At 40.5% G+C, this 17238-nt stretch overlaps 1 protein-coding gene across 1 annotated transcript; it reads right to left on the bottom strand.

Moving 5' to 3' along the window:
• Positions 1 to 3595: 3595 nt before the first annotated feature.
• LOC112665348 (olfactory receptor 11L1-like) lies at positions 3596 to 4567 on the bottom strand. The gene has a single exon (XM_025455001.1). The coding sequence runs from the start codon at positions 4565 to 4567 to the stop codon at positions 3596 to 3598; it is 972 nt and encodes a 323-aa protein (XP_025310786.1).
• Between the last annotated feature and the right edge of the window lie 12671 nt (positions 4568 to 17238).

Below are 17238 nucleotides of genomic sequence, written 5' to 3'. Positions count from 1 at the left end.
TCCCTCTTTGCTGATGACATGATACTCTACATAGAAAACCCAAAACACTCCCCCCCCCCCAGATTGCTAGAACTCGTACAGCAATTTGGCAGTGTGGCAGGATATAAAATCAATGACCAGAAGTCAGTGGCATTTCTAGACACTAACAATTAGACCGAAGAAAGAGAAATTAAGGAGTCAATCCCATTTACAATTGCACCCAAAAGCATAAGATACCTCGGAATAAACCTAACCAAAGAGGGAAAGGATCTATACCCTAAAAACTACAGAACACTTCTGAAAGAAATTGAGGAAGACACAAAGAGATGGAAAAATATTCCATGCTCATTGATTGGAAGAATTAATATAGTGAAAATGTCAATGTTACCCAGGGCAATTTACATGTTTAATGCAATCCCTATCAAAATACCATGGCCTTTCTTCAGTGAGTTAGAACAAATTATTTTAAGATTTGTGTGGAATCAGAAAAGACCCCGAATAGCCAGGGGAATTTTAAAAATGAAAACCATATCTGGGGGCATCACAATGCCAGATTTCAGGTTGTACTACAAAGCTGTGGTCATCAAGACAGTGTGGTACTGGCACAAAAACAGACACATAGATCAATGGAACAGAATAGAGAATCCAGAAGTGGACCCTCAACTTTATGGTGAACTAATATTTGACAAAGGAGGAAAGACTATCCACTGGAAAAAAGACAGTCTCTTTCATAAATGGTGCTGAGAAAATTGGACATCCACGTGCAAAAGAATGAACGTAGACCACTCTCTTGCACCATACACAAGATAAACTCAAAATGGTTGAAAGATATTTATTGAGACAAGATTCCATCAAAATCCTAGGGGAGGACACAGGCAACACCCTTTTTAAACTCAGCCACAGTAACTTCTTGCAAGATTTAACCATGAAAGCAAGAGAAACAAAAGCAAAAATGAACTATTGCACTTCATCAAGATAAGAAGCTTTTGCAAAGCAACAAAACTCAAAGACAACCTACAGAATGGGAGAAGATATTTGCAAATGACGTATCAGATAAAGAGCTAGTTTCCAAGATCTATAAAGAACTTATTAAACTCAACAGCAGGGATCCCTGGGTGGCGCAGCAGTTTGGCGCCTGCCTTTGGCCCAGGGCGTGATCCTGGAGACCCGGGATCGAATCCCACATGGGGCTCCCAGTGCATGGAGCCTGCTTCTCCCTCTGCCTATGTCTCTGCCTCTCTCTCTCTCTCTCTGTGACTATCATAAATAAATAAAAATTTAAAAAAACTCTTCTAAAAAATAAAAATAAATAAAAATAAACTCAACAGCAAAGTAACAAAGAATCCAATCATGAAATGGGCATAAGACATGAACATAAATCTCACAGAGGAAGACATAGACATGGCCAACAAGCCCATGAGGAAATGCTCCACATCACGTGCCATCAGGGAAATACAAATCAAAACCACAATGAGATTCCACCTCACACCAGTGAGAATGGGGAAAATTAACAAATCAGGAAACCACAAATTTTGGAGAGGATGTGGAGAAAGGGGAACACTCCTGCACTGTTGGTGTGAATGTGAACTGGTGCAGCCACTCTGGAAAACTGTATGGAGGTTCCTCAAAGTGTTAAAAATAGATCTGCCCTATGACAGCAGTGCAACTGCTGGGGATTTACCCCAAAGATACAGATGCAATGAAACGCAGGAACACCTGCACCATGATGTTTATAGCAGCAATGTCCACAATAGCCAAACCTAGGCCGGAGCCTCGATGTCCATCAAAGATGAATGGATAAAGAAGATGTGGTCTATGTATACAATGGCAATGGCATAAAAATAAATTTATAAAGAAAAACTAAAATCAAGCCAAGCTCCTCTCTCATGTGGGTTACTGCTGATTCCACCTACTCTTTCTTTCTTTCTTTCTTTCTTTCTTTCTTTCTTTCTTTCTTTCTTTCTTTCTTTCCTTTCTTTCTTTCTTTCTTTCTTTCTTCTTTTCTTTCTTTCTTTCTTTTTCTTTCTTTCTTTTTTCCAACTGTTTCTTTCTTTCACTCTTTTCTCTAAACACTAGGAAGAATTGCAAATGCAAAATATATCATGTCAGTTACCATTTGATACCCTTCAATAACCCCATCATTTGTCTTAGTGTAAATTCCAAAACCGCTTATAGGGCTTTGAATCACTTTCAGGGACCAGCTCCTGCCTTTCTCTCCAAACTCATCTCTTTCCTCCATTCCAGGTTCCCCGGGCTTCCCCCAACATTCATCTCCTGCCCTTTACCTAGACTACTCCTTTCTTTTTTTTAATAATAAATTTATTTTTTATTGGTGTTCTATTTGCCAACATACAGAATAACCCCCAGTGCTCATCCCGTCAAGTGCCCCCCTAAGTGCCTGTCACCCATTCACCCCCATCCCCAGCAGCCATTAGAAATGACAAATACCCACCATTTGCTTCAATGTGGATGGAACTGGAGGGTATTATGCTGAGTTAAATAGACTACTGCTTTCAATCTCGTTCTCCTCATCTGTATAGGGTTGGCTAACCTACAACATTAACATGGAAAGTTTTTCCTAACCCTCTATGTTGATTCAGACCCTCCTTCCATGTAATGCACCATAGTATACTTTATTGTTTCACAGCAAACATCACAAATAGACATAAATCCATTATTCCATTCATAAGTCATTACATTTCTCTCTCTCCTTCCAGGCTAGAGGCTCCATTCAGCCAAAACCTTCCTTGGGCATTGCTTTGCCATTATGTCCCTGGGCAATCCAGAATGAAGCAAGAGGACTGGCATATATAAAGCGCTTGAAAATATTTGTGGAATTAATGAATGAGATAGTAGGCAGGATTAATAGAGGTCTTCTAGATATTTGCTGATAAAAGAAACTTTGACTCCTTTCTTCCCAACTTCCTCCCCTCACATCTGCTTCCTTTCCTTTCTTTTCTTTTCTTTTTTACTTTCTCTCTGTGTCTTTTGTCTTTCTCTCCTCTTCTTCCTTCTTCTCTCTCTCCACCTATCCCTCTCCCTCCACTTATGCCTCCTTCCCTCTGTCATCTTCCTTCTCTTCTTTTCTTTCCTGTGATTTTATTAAACAAAAACATTAACATTTCTAAGTTCCTATAGATAGATTTTTGGCATTTAAAAAAAACCTTCTTTTTCTTGTCATTAAGTCAATAATAATTTCTCTATCTTCATTCACTCCATAGACATTTCATAGGCACCAAAAGCACCAGGATTTGAATCTATAAGGCTAGTCTCCTACCAGTACTTAAAAGATGTATAACTTTCTACACTATGCTTTATGAACTCAGGATAAATCCTATTGTAAAATCTGAAAGTAATGTGTGAAATCATCATGCCCTGAAATCACACAGTTAGATTCTCATCAGAAGGTGAAAGAAAATTTCAAAGGACAAAATTGCCCCGAAAATGATTTGATAAGGATGACTTGTCTTCTGAATGATTGTTGGTAAGGGGTCATGAAGAAATTATTTTATTATGGCTTGTGGAATTCAACATAGTGCCAAGGATGGCATTACAGTTTGAAGGCTCCAAACCTGCCACTCACATATTCCCAAACTTAATCTATTGTTAATTTTTCTTACCTAACACAGAAACTCCCCTTCAATCTTACTCCATAGATACCACACTTTTTTCTTATGACTCTTCTAACAGCGTCTTTGAATTCTTGGTTCCTCAAGCTGTAGATGACAGGGTTCAGCAATGGGGTGACCACAGTGTAGAAGACAGAAATGATCTTACTAATTTCAGGTGATAAGTGGTCATTGGGGCGAACATACATGGAGATCATGGTCCCATAGTAGATAGTGACAACAGCCAAATGGGAGCCACATGTGGAAAAGGTCTTCATCTGGCCAGAGGCTGAAGGAATTCTCAATATGGTAGATACAATGAAAACATAGGATATGAGAGTAAGAAAAAAGCAAATGCACAGCACTGCAATTGACAGGATAAAGATGACCATCCTGGTGATAAACACACTGGAACATGAGAGCTGCATGAGGGGTGGGAGGTCACAGAAGAAATGATTGATCTCGTTAGGACCACAGAAATCCAACTTGGAAATCATTAGCGAGGGCAGAAATCCTGTTCCAACACCTGTCAACCAGGAGATTGCCACCAACTTGGTGCAGATTTCAGGACTCATCAGGAAAGAGTAGTGGAGTGGGTTGCAGATGGCCAGATATCGGTCATAGGCCATCATAGCCAGAAGAAAGCATTCGGTAGCCCCAAAGAACACAAAGAAGTAAAGCTGCATCATACACGCAGGGAAGGAGATGGCTTGGCCATGGCAGAGTAGGTTGGCTAGGAGAAGGGGCACAATGGTGGATGTATACCAGATCTCCAGAAAGGAGAGATGTTTGAGAAATACGTACATGGGTGAGTGTAGTTGCTGGTCCTCGCTCACCACTGCAATAATGACAACATTCCCTGTGACTGTGAGAAAGTAGATGAACAAGAAAATGGGAAAGAGCAGCGTCTGCCATTCAAGAAGGTTCTGGAACCCCAGGAGCTGAAACTCAGTGACACTGGACACATTTGGGGGCTTCATTGCCTGTGGAAGGAAAAATATTTTGGAAAAGCACTGTACACAAGCCATACAAATATCTGTATTTATTGATGTTTTGTAGATGAGAGACCATTTTTTAATAGCTTAAATCTCTATGTATAACACTTTACAAGGACAAGCACTTTATAGCAAAAATTTCATCTTGCTTTTATAAGAAATTACTTTGACATCACAAGTGGAATGTGGATGTTAGATCTTGGAAAGAACCTCAGCAAATTCCATTTCTTGTGTTCTCTGAAATTTAGAAGTCTCAGATCCAAAATTAAAAATAAAAACAAAAACAACAAAACAAACAATCAGAACAAAACAAAAAATCTCTAATACAATGCCAACATGGAAACTAAACATAATGGCATTTTTAAAACAGGCACATACGGAAGCAATGAGTTTGTTTTCTCACAGATAGACTTTGTCTGATATAGAAATCAGACAGAGCATATCTCCTATGACACCTTGGGGAAGTTTACTTATTCTCCTTTCAAACTGTATTTATGGATACCTTGCTCTGTGTGTGTGTGTGTGTGTGTGTGTGTGTGTGTGTGTACATGGTGGGGGGAGGTGGGAAGCTTTGTGCTGGGCTAATGCATACGTCCATTGGTGCCTTTTCTTGCCCAGTTGGATACCATACTGAGCCACTGAGCATGTATCCTGTATAAACTCAATATGTCACCTTTCCTTTGCTTTCCTTTCCTTCATTGTCAAAGCTAGTCCTGGGTAAAGGCAACATCCACCTGCCGTACCTAAGCTTTCCTGAAATGAAGGAGATGAGGGGCAAAACATAATGTTGTCATTTTAAAATTCATAACCAGTAATTCTGTGTGTCTGTAGTCCTGTGGAACAATGACTCCACCTTTTCTTCATCCACGTACTCTTCCATTTTCCCCAGTGACTAGTTCATATGTTTTTCTCTTTTGGACATCTCCAACATTTCCTTGTCTGTCTATACATACCTTCAACAAAAGACCTATTGTTCTGAAGAAAACTGAAATCCTCCAGTGGGAATATCCAGATGCTCAGGCACTTGAATTCCCCAAGTACACCTTCAGGTCCTCTGCATCTGCTTCCTAATAATCCTCCAAATTAAAGGTCTATTCCTGGGTTAGGGCAATTCCCTCCACACATGCTTTAGTTCTTACACCCTCCTACATGGTGGGAGGCATAGCAGGCATGACACTTCCTTACTCTCCTGAGTTAACAATGGTCCCTGTCTGCCAGATCATTTCCTTAGCATATAAGCAAGCTGGGTTTTTTTCTCCCTTGAAAAAGAAAGAACAGGAAAGATGAGGTCTTGATGTCATTCTGTTCTCCAGAACCTACTGCCTGCAGCTGTCTACTCACATAGACTGCTCCACTTCCTGAGGGTGTTGTCTCTGTGGACTGCCTGCATCCCTCCGCCTTGAATCCACTACAATTAGGGTTTTCCCCTCATCACTCCACCAAAGTAGTAATGTCACATTTCAGTGGCTCTTCAAGCATTCCAAATGTCTTAATCTGTTGTCAGAATGGCTAGATGATTCCACTGTCTTCCTGGATCTACTCTTGCCTCGAACAAGCCCAGCTATGCACCATCTGAATTCAACTACAGACCTGTATCTCACATCATATCTATTTTTTTGTTTAGTATCTTTCCTCATCTTCCAACATGTTAGTGTAGGACATCAGGGTTGAATACCTCTCAATATATCCTCATTGTCCTTGAGGTTTGATGCAGGCTCTTGACTGTAAATTCTATCACCTGGTCCTCACAGCAAAATTTGTGTATTAAGCTTGAATATGTCTCATGTAAATAATTTCCCTATTTGAAATGCACATTGACATGTCAAAATAGAATATGGAACTCGGGATGCCTGAGTGGCTCAGCAGTTGAACTCCTGCCTTCAGCTCAGAGCATGATCCTGGGGTCCAGGATCTAGTCCCACATTGGGCTCTTTGCAGGGAGCTTACTTCTGCCTCTGCCTGTGTCTCTGCCTCTCTCTATCAGAGTCTCTCATTAATAAATAAATAAAAGCTTTAAATAATCTGGAACTTAGCACTAACTAACCTGCATTTCTTTCTCACCCAAGAGTCTCCCCCTGTATTTCTCTCCCATCTCATTAGTGACTACTCCATCCTCCCACTTGTTCAGGCCAGAAAACTTGACTTTTGTTTTTCTCATACCTAGGATCTAATTTCTTACCAAAATAATCTGGCTCCATCTGAAAACATTTGCAGAAATGCCACTTCCTCTCACCTGGATTGTTCAATAGTCTCCTTGTACCCTATCCACATCCACCTGCCCTTGACAGTGCCCTGAGTATTCAGTAAATACTCAATAAAGCAGCCAGAATGAAACTTTTAAAACAGAGGACAGAATAAATAAATACATAAACAAACAAACAGAGGACAGCATGTGTCACTCCTCTGCTCAAAGTCCACAATGGTGCATAGCTTACTGGGTTTACTGGCAGCACAGGGTACTGTGAATCATTCCTGATAAGTGAGTAAATCAATGTGGCAGATCAGCTTATGGACACATTAGAAATCAACTGTCCTGTTAATTTGTTGTTGTTTTAGTTCACTATTTTTGCTGTGTTCTTTTCTTCCTCTCATATTTGAGCAAAATCATTGGGAATATTATCTTCATTCGACTGCAAAAAATTCATATAAAATGAAAACAAGATTTTAGCAAAATATATGCACTTGTTATCAAGGATACAGTATTGGATGTGTCTTATACATATTGAACTATATGGTATGTGATTTCTTAAAGCTTAAGTAAGAAAAGCCAAAGCCTTCATGGTATAGCAGGCTCTACTTCTCTTTTCACTTCCTCTACAATTTCTTTATCCACTTTTCTTCTATTCCATTCTGCTCCCAGCACTCCAGCCCCCTTAGTATTGTTCAAACATAGGTCTTGACTCTTTTTGATTCAAAACATTCAGTTACCTGGGATATTATCTCTGTATATTTCTAAGTGGCTCATATCCTAGTCTGCTCAGATACAAGCTTCTTCATGATATCTTCATGGGCTACTCTGCTGCCATTCTGGGAGCTTAGGACCTCAATTCAAGAGTCAAATGCTAGAAATGCCTTAATTATATTGAGCTTAAAAAAAAAACAGGAAACAAATCAAATCAAAATGAGAAGATCTGCCTTCCAAAATGCTGAGTTCATTTTAGTACTAGAGCCACCAGTATAACCTCAGCTCTATTTTTGTTTTAGCTTCCTTTGAAATTATATGAAAATAAACATTAAAAACGTTGTTGTAGCAATCTTGTCTAGAGTCAACCAATGGACCTTGGCTCCTTAAGAATTCCTTCTTGGTTACTTTTCAGTTACTACAGATTTATGTGCTAGACAATTTAGGCAAGAAAATTTACTTAGTTTCCACATAGACAGAGCATCATCAGCAGAGGCCAAATTGCCTAGATAATGAGGAATAATTTATTGGAGTCTATGTAATTTTAGAATTCAATGTCAACAGCCAAAGCAAACAATACAACAAAATTTATGTCACTTGACACTAAAACATACACCATGTTGATTTCTTTCTGAAAACCTCTCTGCCTGTCTACATAAGCCTCTCCTACCTGTCTTTCTTCTGAGCATGGAGATCCCTAAAGTGTCCCTGCTCCAGGATCTGCCTTGCTTTCCTGGAACCCAAATGTGGGCTGTGCTTTCCTCATGCAAGCAGAAATTTGCCATCTCCTCTGCTGGGGTTTGACCCTGGGTGAAATAGGCCTCTCCTTTCAATAACTGGGTTTCTTGGGGACAAAGCCCTTCTGAGAATCCTGGTCCCCAGATATTTTTCTGTAATTTGTCAATTGAGTTAGTAAACAATGGAACCAATCTTCTGAGATTCACTTCTGCCCACTGGGGCTTAGATGTCTATAACACATTCAAGATAGACAAATTTTTACATTCTTTTGGAGTGGTGTTTTTTTTTTAAATTAGGATTAGTCTTAAAAATGCTGAGATAAAAATCGAATCAAAATGAGTGTTTCTCTAAAATACAGCAAGAACCACCTGTCCTGAGAACTGGATATATGATGGCAGCTTTTTGTTGAATGGCATTCTGCCATCATATTTTAATTGCAAGTATAACTGAATGAAAAAAACAATTTATGACCAAAAATTAATGTATGCAATGAAAGTGATCTGTATCCAAGCTCATTAAATTTGAATCTCTCGAGGGGGGAGGAGCAAGATGGCGGAAGAGTAGGGTCTCCAAATCACCTGTCTCCACCAAATTACCTAGATAACCTTCCAATCATCCTGAAAATCTATGAATTCGGCCTGAGAATTAAAGAGAGACCAGCTGGAATGCAACAGTGAGAAGAGTTCGGGCTTCTATCAAGGTAGGAAGACGGGAAAAAAGAAATAAAGAAACAAAAGGCATCCAAGGCGGAGGGGTCCTGCGAGGAGCCGGGCTGGGGCCGGGGCGACTGTCCCCAGGACAGGAGAGCCCCGTCCCGGAGACGCAGGAGCTGCACCGACCTTCCCGGGCGGAAAGGGGCTCGCGGGGAGTTGGAGCAGGACCCAGGAGGGCGGGGATGCCCTCGGGCTCCCGGGGACACTAACAGACACCTGCGCCCCGGGAGAGTGCGCCGAGCTCCCTAAGGGCTGCAGCGCGCACGGCGGGACCGGCGGGACCGGGAGCAGCTCGGAGGGGCTCGGGCAGCGGCTCCGCGGAGGGGGCTGCGCGGCCCCGGGAGCAGCTCGGCCGGGCTCGGGCAGAGGAAGAGGCTCCGTGCGAGGGGGCTGCGCGGTTCCAGGAGCAGCTCAGGGGGCTCCGGCGGCGGCTCCGCAGAGGGGGCTGCGCGGCCCGGGAGCGCGAATCCAACAGCGCAGGCTCCGGAGCACAGGGCGCCGGGACACAGCCCAGGATCCCGCCTCCCCCGGGACAGGCAGAGGCCGGGAGGGCCCAGGACAGCGAGGACGCTCCTGCCCCAACTGAGCAGATCAGCGGCCCCGCCCCAGAGCCTCCAGGCCCTGCAGACGGAGTTCCTGCGGGGGCTGAATCCAGGTTTCCAGAGCTGGCCCCGCCACTGGGGCTGTTCCTCCTGCGGCCTCACGGCGTAAACAGCCCCCACTGAGCCCTGCACCAGGCAGGGGCAGAGCAGCTCCCCGAACTGCTAACACCTGAAATCAGCACAGCAGGCCCCTCCCCCAGAACACCAGCTAGACTGACAACTTCCAGGAGAAGCCAAGGGACTTAAAGTACACAGAATCAGAAGATACTCCCCCCTGGTTTTTTTTTTGTTTGTTTGTTTGTTTTTTTGTTTTGTTTTGTTTTGTTTTGCATTGCTTTTTGATTTGTTTCCTTCCCCCACACCCTTTTTTTTTTCTCCTTTCTTTTTCTTTCTCTTTTTCTTCTCTCTTTTTTTCTTTTCGTTTTTTTCCCTTTTTTTTCCTCTTTCTCTTTTCTTTCCTTCTTTCTCTCCTCTCTTTTTCTCTTTTTCCCAATACAACTTGCTTTTGGCCACTCTGCACTGAGCAAAATGACTAGAAGGAAAACCGCACCTCAAAAGAAAGAATCAGAAACAGTCCTCTCTCCCACAGAGTTACAAAATCTGGATTACAATTCAATGTCAGAAAGCCAATTCAGAAGCACTATTATACAGCTACTGGTGGCTCTAGAAAAAAGTATAAAGGACTCAAGAGACTTCATGACTGCAGAATTTAGAGCTAATCAGGCAGAAATTAAAAATCAATTGAATGAGATGCAATCCAAACTAGAAGTCCTAACGACGAGGGTTAACGAGGTGGAAGAACGAGTGAGTGACCTAGAAGACAAGTTGATAGCAAAGAGGGAAACTGAGGAAAAAAGAGACAAACAATTAAAAGACCATGAAGATAGATTAAGGGAAATAAACGACAGCCTGAGAAAGAAAAACCTACGTTTAATTGGGGTTCCCGAGGGCGCCGAAAGGGACAGAGGGCCAGAATATGTATTTGAACAAATTCTAGCTGAAAACTTTCCTAATCTGGGAAGGGAAACAGGCATTCAGCTCCAGGAAATAGAGAGATCCCCCCCTAAAATCAATAAAAACCGTTCAACACCTCGACATTTAATAGTGAAGCTTGCAAACTCCAAAGATAAAGAGATGATCCTTAAAGCAGCAAGAGAAAAGAAATCCCTGACTTTTATGGGGAGGAGTATTAGGGTAACAGCAGACCTCTCCACAGAGACCTGGCAGGCCAGAAAGGGCTGGAAGGATATATTCAGGGTCCTAAATGAAAAGAACATGCAACCAAGAATACTTTATCCAGCAAGGCTCTCATTCAAAATGGAAGGAGAGATAAAGAGCTTCCAAGACAGGCAGCAACTAAAAGAATATGTGACCTCCAAACCAGCTCTGCAAGAAATTTTAAGGGGGACTCTTAAAATTCCCCTTTAAGAAGAAGTTCAGTGGAACAGTCCACAAAAACAAGGACTGAATAGATAACATGATGACACTAAACTCATATCTCTCAATAGTAACTCTGAACGTGAACGGGCTTAATGACCCCATCAAAAGGCGCAGGGTTTCAGACTGGATAAAAAAGCAGGACCCATCTATTTGCTGTCTACAAGAGACTCATTTTAGACAGAAGGACACCTACAGCCTGAAAATAAAAGGTTGGAGAACCATTTACCATTCGAATGGTCCTCAAAAGAAAGCAGGGGTAGCCATCCTTATATCAGATAAACTAAAATATACCCCAAAGACTGTAGTGAGAGATGAAGAGGGACACTATATCATACTTAAAGGATCTATTCAACAAGAGGACTTAACAATCCTCAATATATATGCCCCGAATGTGGGAGCTGCCAAATATATAAACCAATTATTAACCAAAGTGAAGAAATACTAAGATAATAATACACTTATACTTGGTGACTTCAATCTAGCTCTTTCTATACTCGATAGGTCTTCTAAGCACAACATCTCCAAAGAAACGAGAGGTTTAAATGATACACTGGACCAGATGGATTTCACAGATATCTACAGAACTTTACATCCAAACTCAACTGAATACACATTCTCCTCAAGCGCACATGGAACTTTCTCCAGAATAGACCACATATTGGGTCACAAATCGGGTCTGAACCGATACCAAAAGATTGGGATTGTCCCCTGCATATTCTCAGACCATAATGCCTTGAAATTAGAACTAAATCACAACAAGAAGTTTGGAAGGACCTCAAACACGTGGAGGTTAAGGACCATCCTGCTAAAAGATAAAAGGGTCAACCAGGAAATTAAGGAAGAATTAAAAAGATTCATGGAAACTAATGAGAATGAAGATACAACCGTTCAAAATCTTTAGGATGCAGCAAAAGCAGTCCTAAGGGGGAAATACATCGCAATACAAGCATCCATTCAAAAACTGGAAAGAACTCAAATACAAAAGCTAACCTTACACATAAAGGAGCTAGAGAAAAAACAGCAAATAGATCCTACACCCAAGAGAAGAAGGGAGTTAATAAAGATTCGAGCAGAACTCAACGAAATCGAGACCAGAAGAACTGTGGAACAGATCAACAAAACCAGGAGTTGGTTCTTTGAAAGAATTAATAAGATAGATAAACCATTAGCCAGCCTTATTAAATGAAGAGAGAGAAGACTCAAATTAATAAAATCATGAATGAGAAAGGAGAGATCACTACCAACACCAAGGAAATACAAACGATTTTAAAAACATATTATGAACAGCTATACGCCAATAAATTAGGCAATCTAGAAGAAATGGACACATTCCTGGAAAGCCACAAACTACCAAAACTGGAAAAGGAAGAAATAGAAAACCTGAACAGGCCAATAACCAGGGAGGAAATTGAAGCAGTCATCAAAAACCTCCCAAGACACAAGAGTCCAGGGCCAGATGGCTTCCCAGGGGAATTCTATCAAACATTTAAAGAAGAAATCATACCTATTCTCCTAAAGCTGTTTGGAAAGATAGAAAGAGATGGAGTACTTCCAAATTCTTTCTATGAGGCCAGCATCACCTTAATTCCAAAACCAGACAAGACCCCACCAAAAAGGAGAATTAGAGACCAATATCCCTGATGAACATGGATGCAAAAATTCTCATCAAGATACTGGCCAATAGGATCCAACAGTACATTAAAAAAATTATTCACCATGACCAAGTAGGATTTATCCCTGGGACACAAGGCTGGTTCAACACCCGTAAAACAATGTGATTCATCATATCAGCAAGAGAAAAACCAAGAACCATATGATCCTCTCATTGGATGCAGAGAAAGCATTTGACAAAATACAGCATCCATTCCTGATCAAAACTCTTCAGAGTGTAGGGATAGAGGGAACATTCCTCAACATCTTAAAAGCCATCTATGAAAAGCCCACAGCAAATATCATTCTCAATGGGGAAGCACTGCGAGCCTTTCCCCTAAGATCAGGAACAAGACAGGGATGTCCACTCTCACCACTGCTGTTCAACATAGTACTAGAAGTCCTAGCCTCAGCAATCAGACAACAAAAAGACATTAAAGGCATTCAAATTGGCAAATAAGAAGTCAAACTCTCCCTCTTCGCCGATGACATGATACTCTACATAGAAAACCCAAAAGTCTCCACCCCAAGATTGCTAGAACTCATACAGCAATTCGGTAGCGTGGCAGGATACAAAATCAATGCCCAGAAGTCAGTGGCATTTCTATACACTAACAATGAGACTGAAGAAAGAGAAATTAAGGAGTCAATCCCATTTACAATTGCACCCAAAAGCATAAGATACCTAGGAATAAACCTAACCAAGGAGGTAAAGGATCTATACCCTCAAAACTATAGAACACTTCTGAAAGAAATTGAGGAAGACACAAAGAGATGGAAAAATATTCCATGCTCATGGATTGGCAGAATTAATATTGTGAAAATGTCAATGTTACCCAGGGCAATATACACGTTTAATGCAATCCCTATCAAAATACCATGGACTTTCTTCAGAGAGTTAGAACAAATTATTTTAAGATTTGTGTGGAATCAGAAAAGACCCCGAATAGCCAGGGGAATTTTAAAAAAGAAAACCATATCTGGGGGCATCACAATGCCAGGTTTCAGGTTGTACTACAAAGCTGTGGTCATCAAGACAGTGTGGTACTGGCACAAAAACAGACATAGATCAGTGGAACAGAATAGAGAATCCAGAAGTGGACCCTGAACTTTATGGGCAACTAACATTCGATAAAGGAGGAAACACTATCCATTGGAAGAAAGACAGTCTCTTCAATAAATGGTGCTGGGAAAATTGGGCATCCACATGCAGAAGAATGAAACTAGACCACTCTCTTTCACCATACACAAAGATAAACTCAAAATGGATGAAAGATCTAAATGTGAGACAAGATTCCATCAAAATCCTAGAGAAGAACACAGGCAACACCCTTTTTGAACTCGGCCATAGTAACTTCTTGCAAGATACATCCATGAAGGCAAAAGAAACAAAAGCAAAAATGAACTATTGGGACTTCATCAAGATAAGAAGCTTTTGCACAGCAAAGGATACAGTCAACAAAACTCAAAGACAACCTACAGAATGGGAGAAGATATTTGCAAATGACATATCAGATAAAGGGCTAGTTTCCAAGATCTATAAAGAACTTCTTAAACTCAACACCAAAGAAACAAACAATCCAATCATGAAATGGGCAAAAGACATGAACAGAAATCTCACAGAAGAAGACATAGACATGGCCAACATGCACATGAGAAAATGCTCTGCATCACTTGCCATCAGGGAAATACAAATCGAAACCACAATGTGATACCACCTCACACCAGTGAGAATGGGGAACATTAACAAGGCAGGAAACCACAAATGTTGGAGAGGATGCAGAGAAAAGGGAACCCTCATACACTGTTGGTGGGAATGTGATCTGGTGCAGCCACTCTGGAAAACTGTGTGGAGGTTCCTCAAAGAGTTAAAAATAGACCTGCCCTACGACCCAGCAATTGCACTGCTGGGGATTTACCCCAAAGATACAGATGCAGTGAAACGCCGGGACACCTGCACCCCGATGTTTATAGCAGCAATGGCCACGATAGCCAAACTGTGGAAGGAACCTCGGTGTCCAACGAAAGATGAATGGATAAAGAAGATGTGGTTTATGTATACAATGGAATATTACTCAGCTATTAGAAATGACAAATACCCACCATTTGCTTCAACGTGGATGGAACTGGAGGGTATTATGCTGAGTGAAGTAAGCCAGTCGGAGAAGGACAAACATTATATGTTCTCATTCATTTGGGGAATATAAATAATAGTGAAAGGGAATATAAGGGAAGGGGGAAGAAATGTGTGGGAAATATCAGAAAGGGAGACAGAACGTAAAGACTGCTAACTCTGGGAAACGAACTAGGGGTGTTGGAAGGGGAGGAGGGCGGGGGGTGGGAGTGAATGGGTGACGGGCACTGGGGGTTATTCTGTATGTTAGTAAATTGAACACCAATAAAAATAAATGAATAAATAAATGTGAATCTGTCAATTTATCAAAGGAAATGCAATATCTGAGTTTGTCTGCAAGGCTATTTTAGTTTGAGTTTTGGAAGATGATTTGGAAAAGAAAGGTCCTCAAACCATTTGTAGTATAGCAAGATTAAAGACAAAACAAAACAAAAACACAGAAAAAAAATAAAAACAACAAATCCAAGTGTATGAAAGGTCATTATCATCTGATGCATTGATGTTTGCTTTAACTAATACCAATTCTTTGAAATACTATGATTCATGTATATACTTTTTAGAAAACATGGAAAGAAGTAGATAAAATTATCACTAAATTTGTTTTGATGTGATATACATAAATGGATGTCTATTTTTAACTCAACAACATAATTCTTAATTAATATGCAATAAACTCTAGTAAAAATAATTTTTAAGTTAGTAAACTGTGATGAAATAAAATATACAGCAAATGGCCACAACTGTGGATATGTCATATACTGCACCATCAGAAGCCATGGTGCTTACAGGTAATAAAGGCTGTTGGGAAGAAGGTCCAAGTTACTTGAGGGTGGGATCCATATTACTATCTCCCAGAGGTAGGCACCTGATGTCTTACCTTCCAAACTTTTTTTGTGAGTTCTACATATATGGTAATACAATTAGGCTGCTACTATATAGCCTGTATCTTGGTTGTTTTTAGCCAATTTTATGTAACCTGGATCATCTCGGCATTTGTTGCAACTACTTTTATAACTAACTTTCCTCCTTAGGTCTTTTCTCAAGCTATTAAATTTAGGGGAACAAAATCAAGTGTCATGGATAGACTGCACATTACTCTCGTGTGCGGTGTGCTTTTCCTATCTAATCTCAAATCTAGACGTGTAATTCCTCCATTGCAGAAAAAAAAAAATGAAAGGCATGATAAGGTCTTCACAGCAGACTACGTACTTTGACAATTTTCTCTGGCACTTTCATTTGTACACATTAGCCACAGCTCTATTTATGGAGATGAGAGGGTGTCCATGCCTACAAAGATCATCACTGTCTACACATGAGGGGCAGCCAGCTGGAGAGCACATGGAACATGAGCAATGCTCTGAAATCAAGCTTCACAAATCAACCTGGCTGCCTGGTGAGACAGCAAACAATGGAAGGTAGGGGGCGCCATGGAGCTTTCCTCTAATATTCAAGGACGTGGTGACAAGGGTGGATGTCTCTTCTCTGGAAAGAAGATATTAGAGCATAGGTGGATAAACATCACATCTAAGACTAAGCTGGATAATGCGGATTAAAAACATATCATGAAAAATATGGGAAGCCCGGGTGGCTCAGCGGTTTAGTGCTGCCTTCAGCCCAGGTTGTGGTCCTGAAGACCCAGGATAGAGTCCTACCTACATCTGGCTCCCTGCATGGAGCCTGCTCTCCTTCTGTCTGTGTCTCTGTCTCTCTCTTTTTCGTGCTTTGTGTCTCTCATGAATAAATAAATAAAATCTTTAAAAAATAAATAAAAATAAAATAAAAACATATCATGAAATATAAATTGCAAGTTATGGTGCACATTTCTAGGTTTCAAAGGATATTAATGACATAAACCTACAAATATGTACTATATATAGAACATAATTTTTGAAGGTTTCTTTCTGTGTCTCTCCTTCACTGCGTCATCTTTTCCTCACTATTCCTGGCTATCAATTAGCTTGAGTATTCTTTCCAATATATTTTTATATCCCATGAAAATCATGGTTTCTGATGCAATATGTAATCTATCGTAAGGAATGTACATAATGGCCATTTTATTTCATAGTGGAGCAAGAATCCTGTTATTGATTTCCTAATTCAAACATTATAAACGTATTTTTACTAAAGCTTATTGCATATTAATGAAGAATTATTATTGCATTAAAATAAATATACATTTAAATTCATCACATCGAGAATCCCTGGGTGGTTCAGCCAGGTCTAAGTCTGCCTTTGGCTCAGGGTGTGATCCTGGGATCCGGATCAAGTCCTGCATCCAGCTCCCTGCATAGAGCCTGCTTCTCATTCTGCCTATGTCTCTGCTTCTCTCTCTGTGTGTCTCTCATGAATAAATAAATAAAATCTTTTTAAAAATTAAAAAAATAAATTCATCACATCAAAACAAATTTACAGATAATTTTAAATATTCAAATTTTCATCCAAAAATAATATTTTTAAATTCCTCTTTTTTATTTCAC

Source organism: Canis lupus, chromosome 14, assembly GCF_003254725.2.
Source record: "Canis lupus dingo isolate Sandy chromosome 14, ASM325472v2, whole genome shotgun sequence".
Lineage (NCBI taxonomy): Eukaryota > Metazoa > Chordata > Mammalia > Carnivora > Canidae > Canis > Canis lupus.
Note: the sequence above shows the minus strand (reverse complement) of the source record. Positions and strands in the feature narration are given on the sequence as shown.

Coding starts and splice junctions, on each gene's coding strand:
- LOC112665348 (XM_025455001.1), bottom strand. CDS start 4,567: ATGAAGCCCCCAAATGTGTCCAGTGTCACTGAGTTTCAGCTCCTGGGG.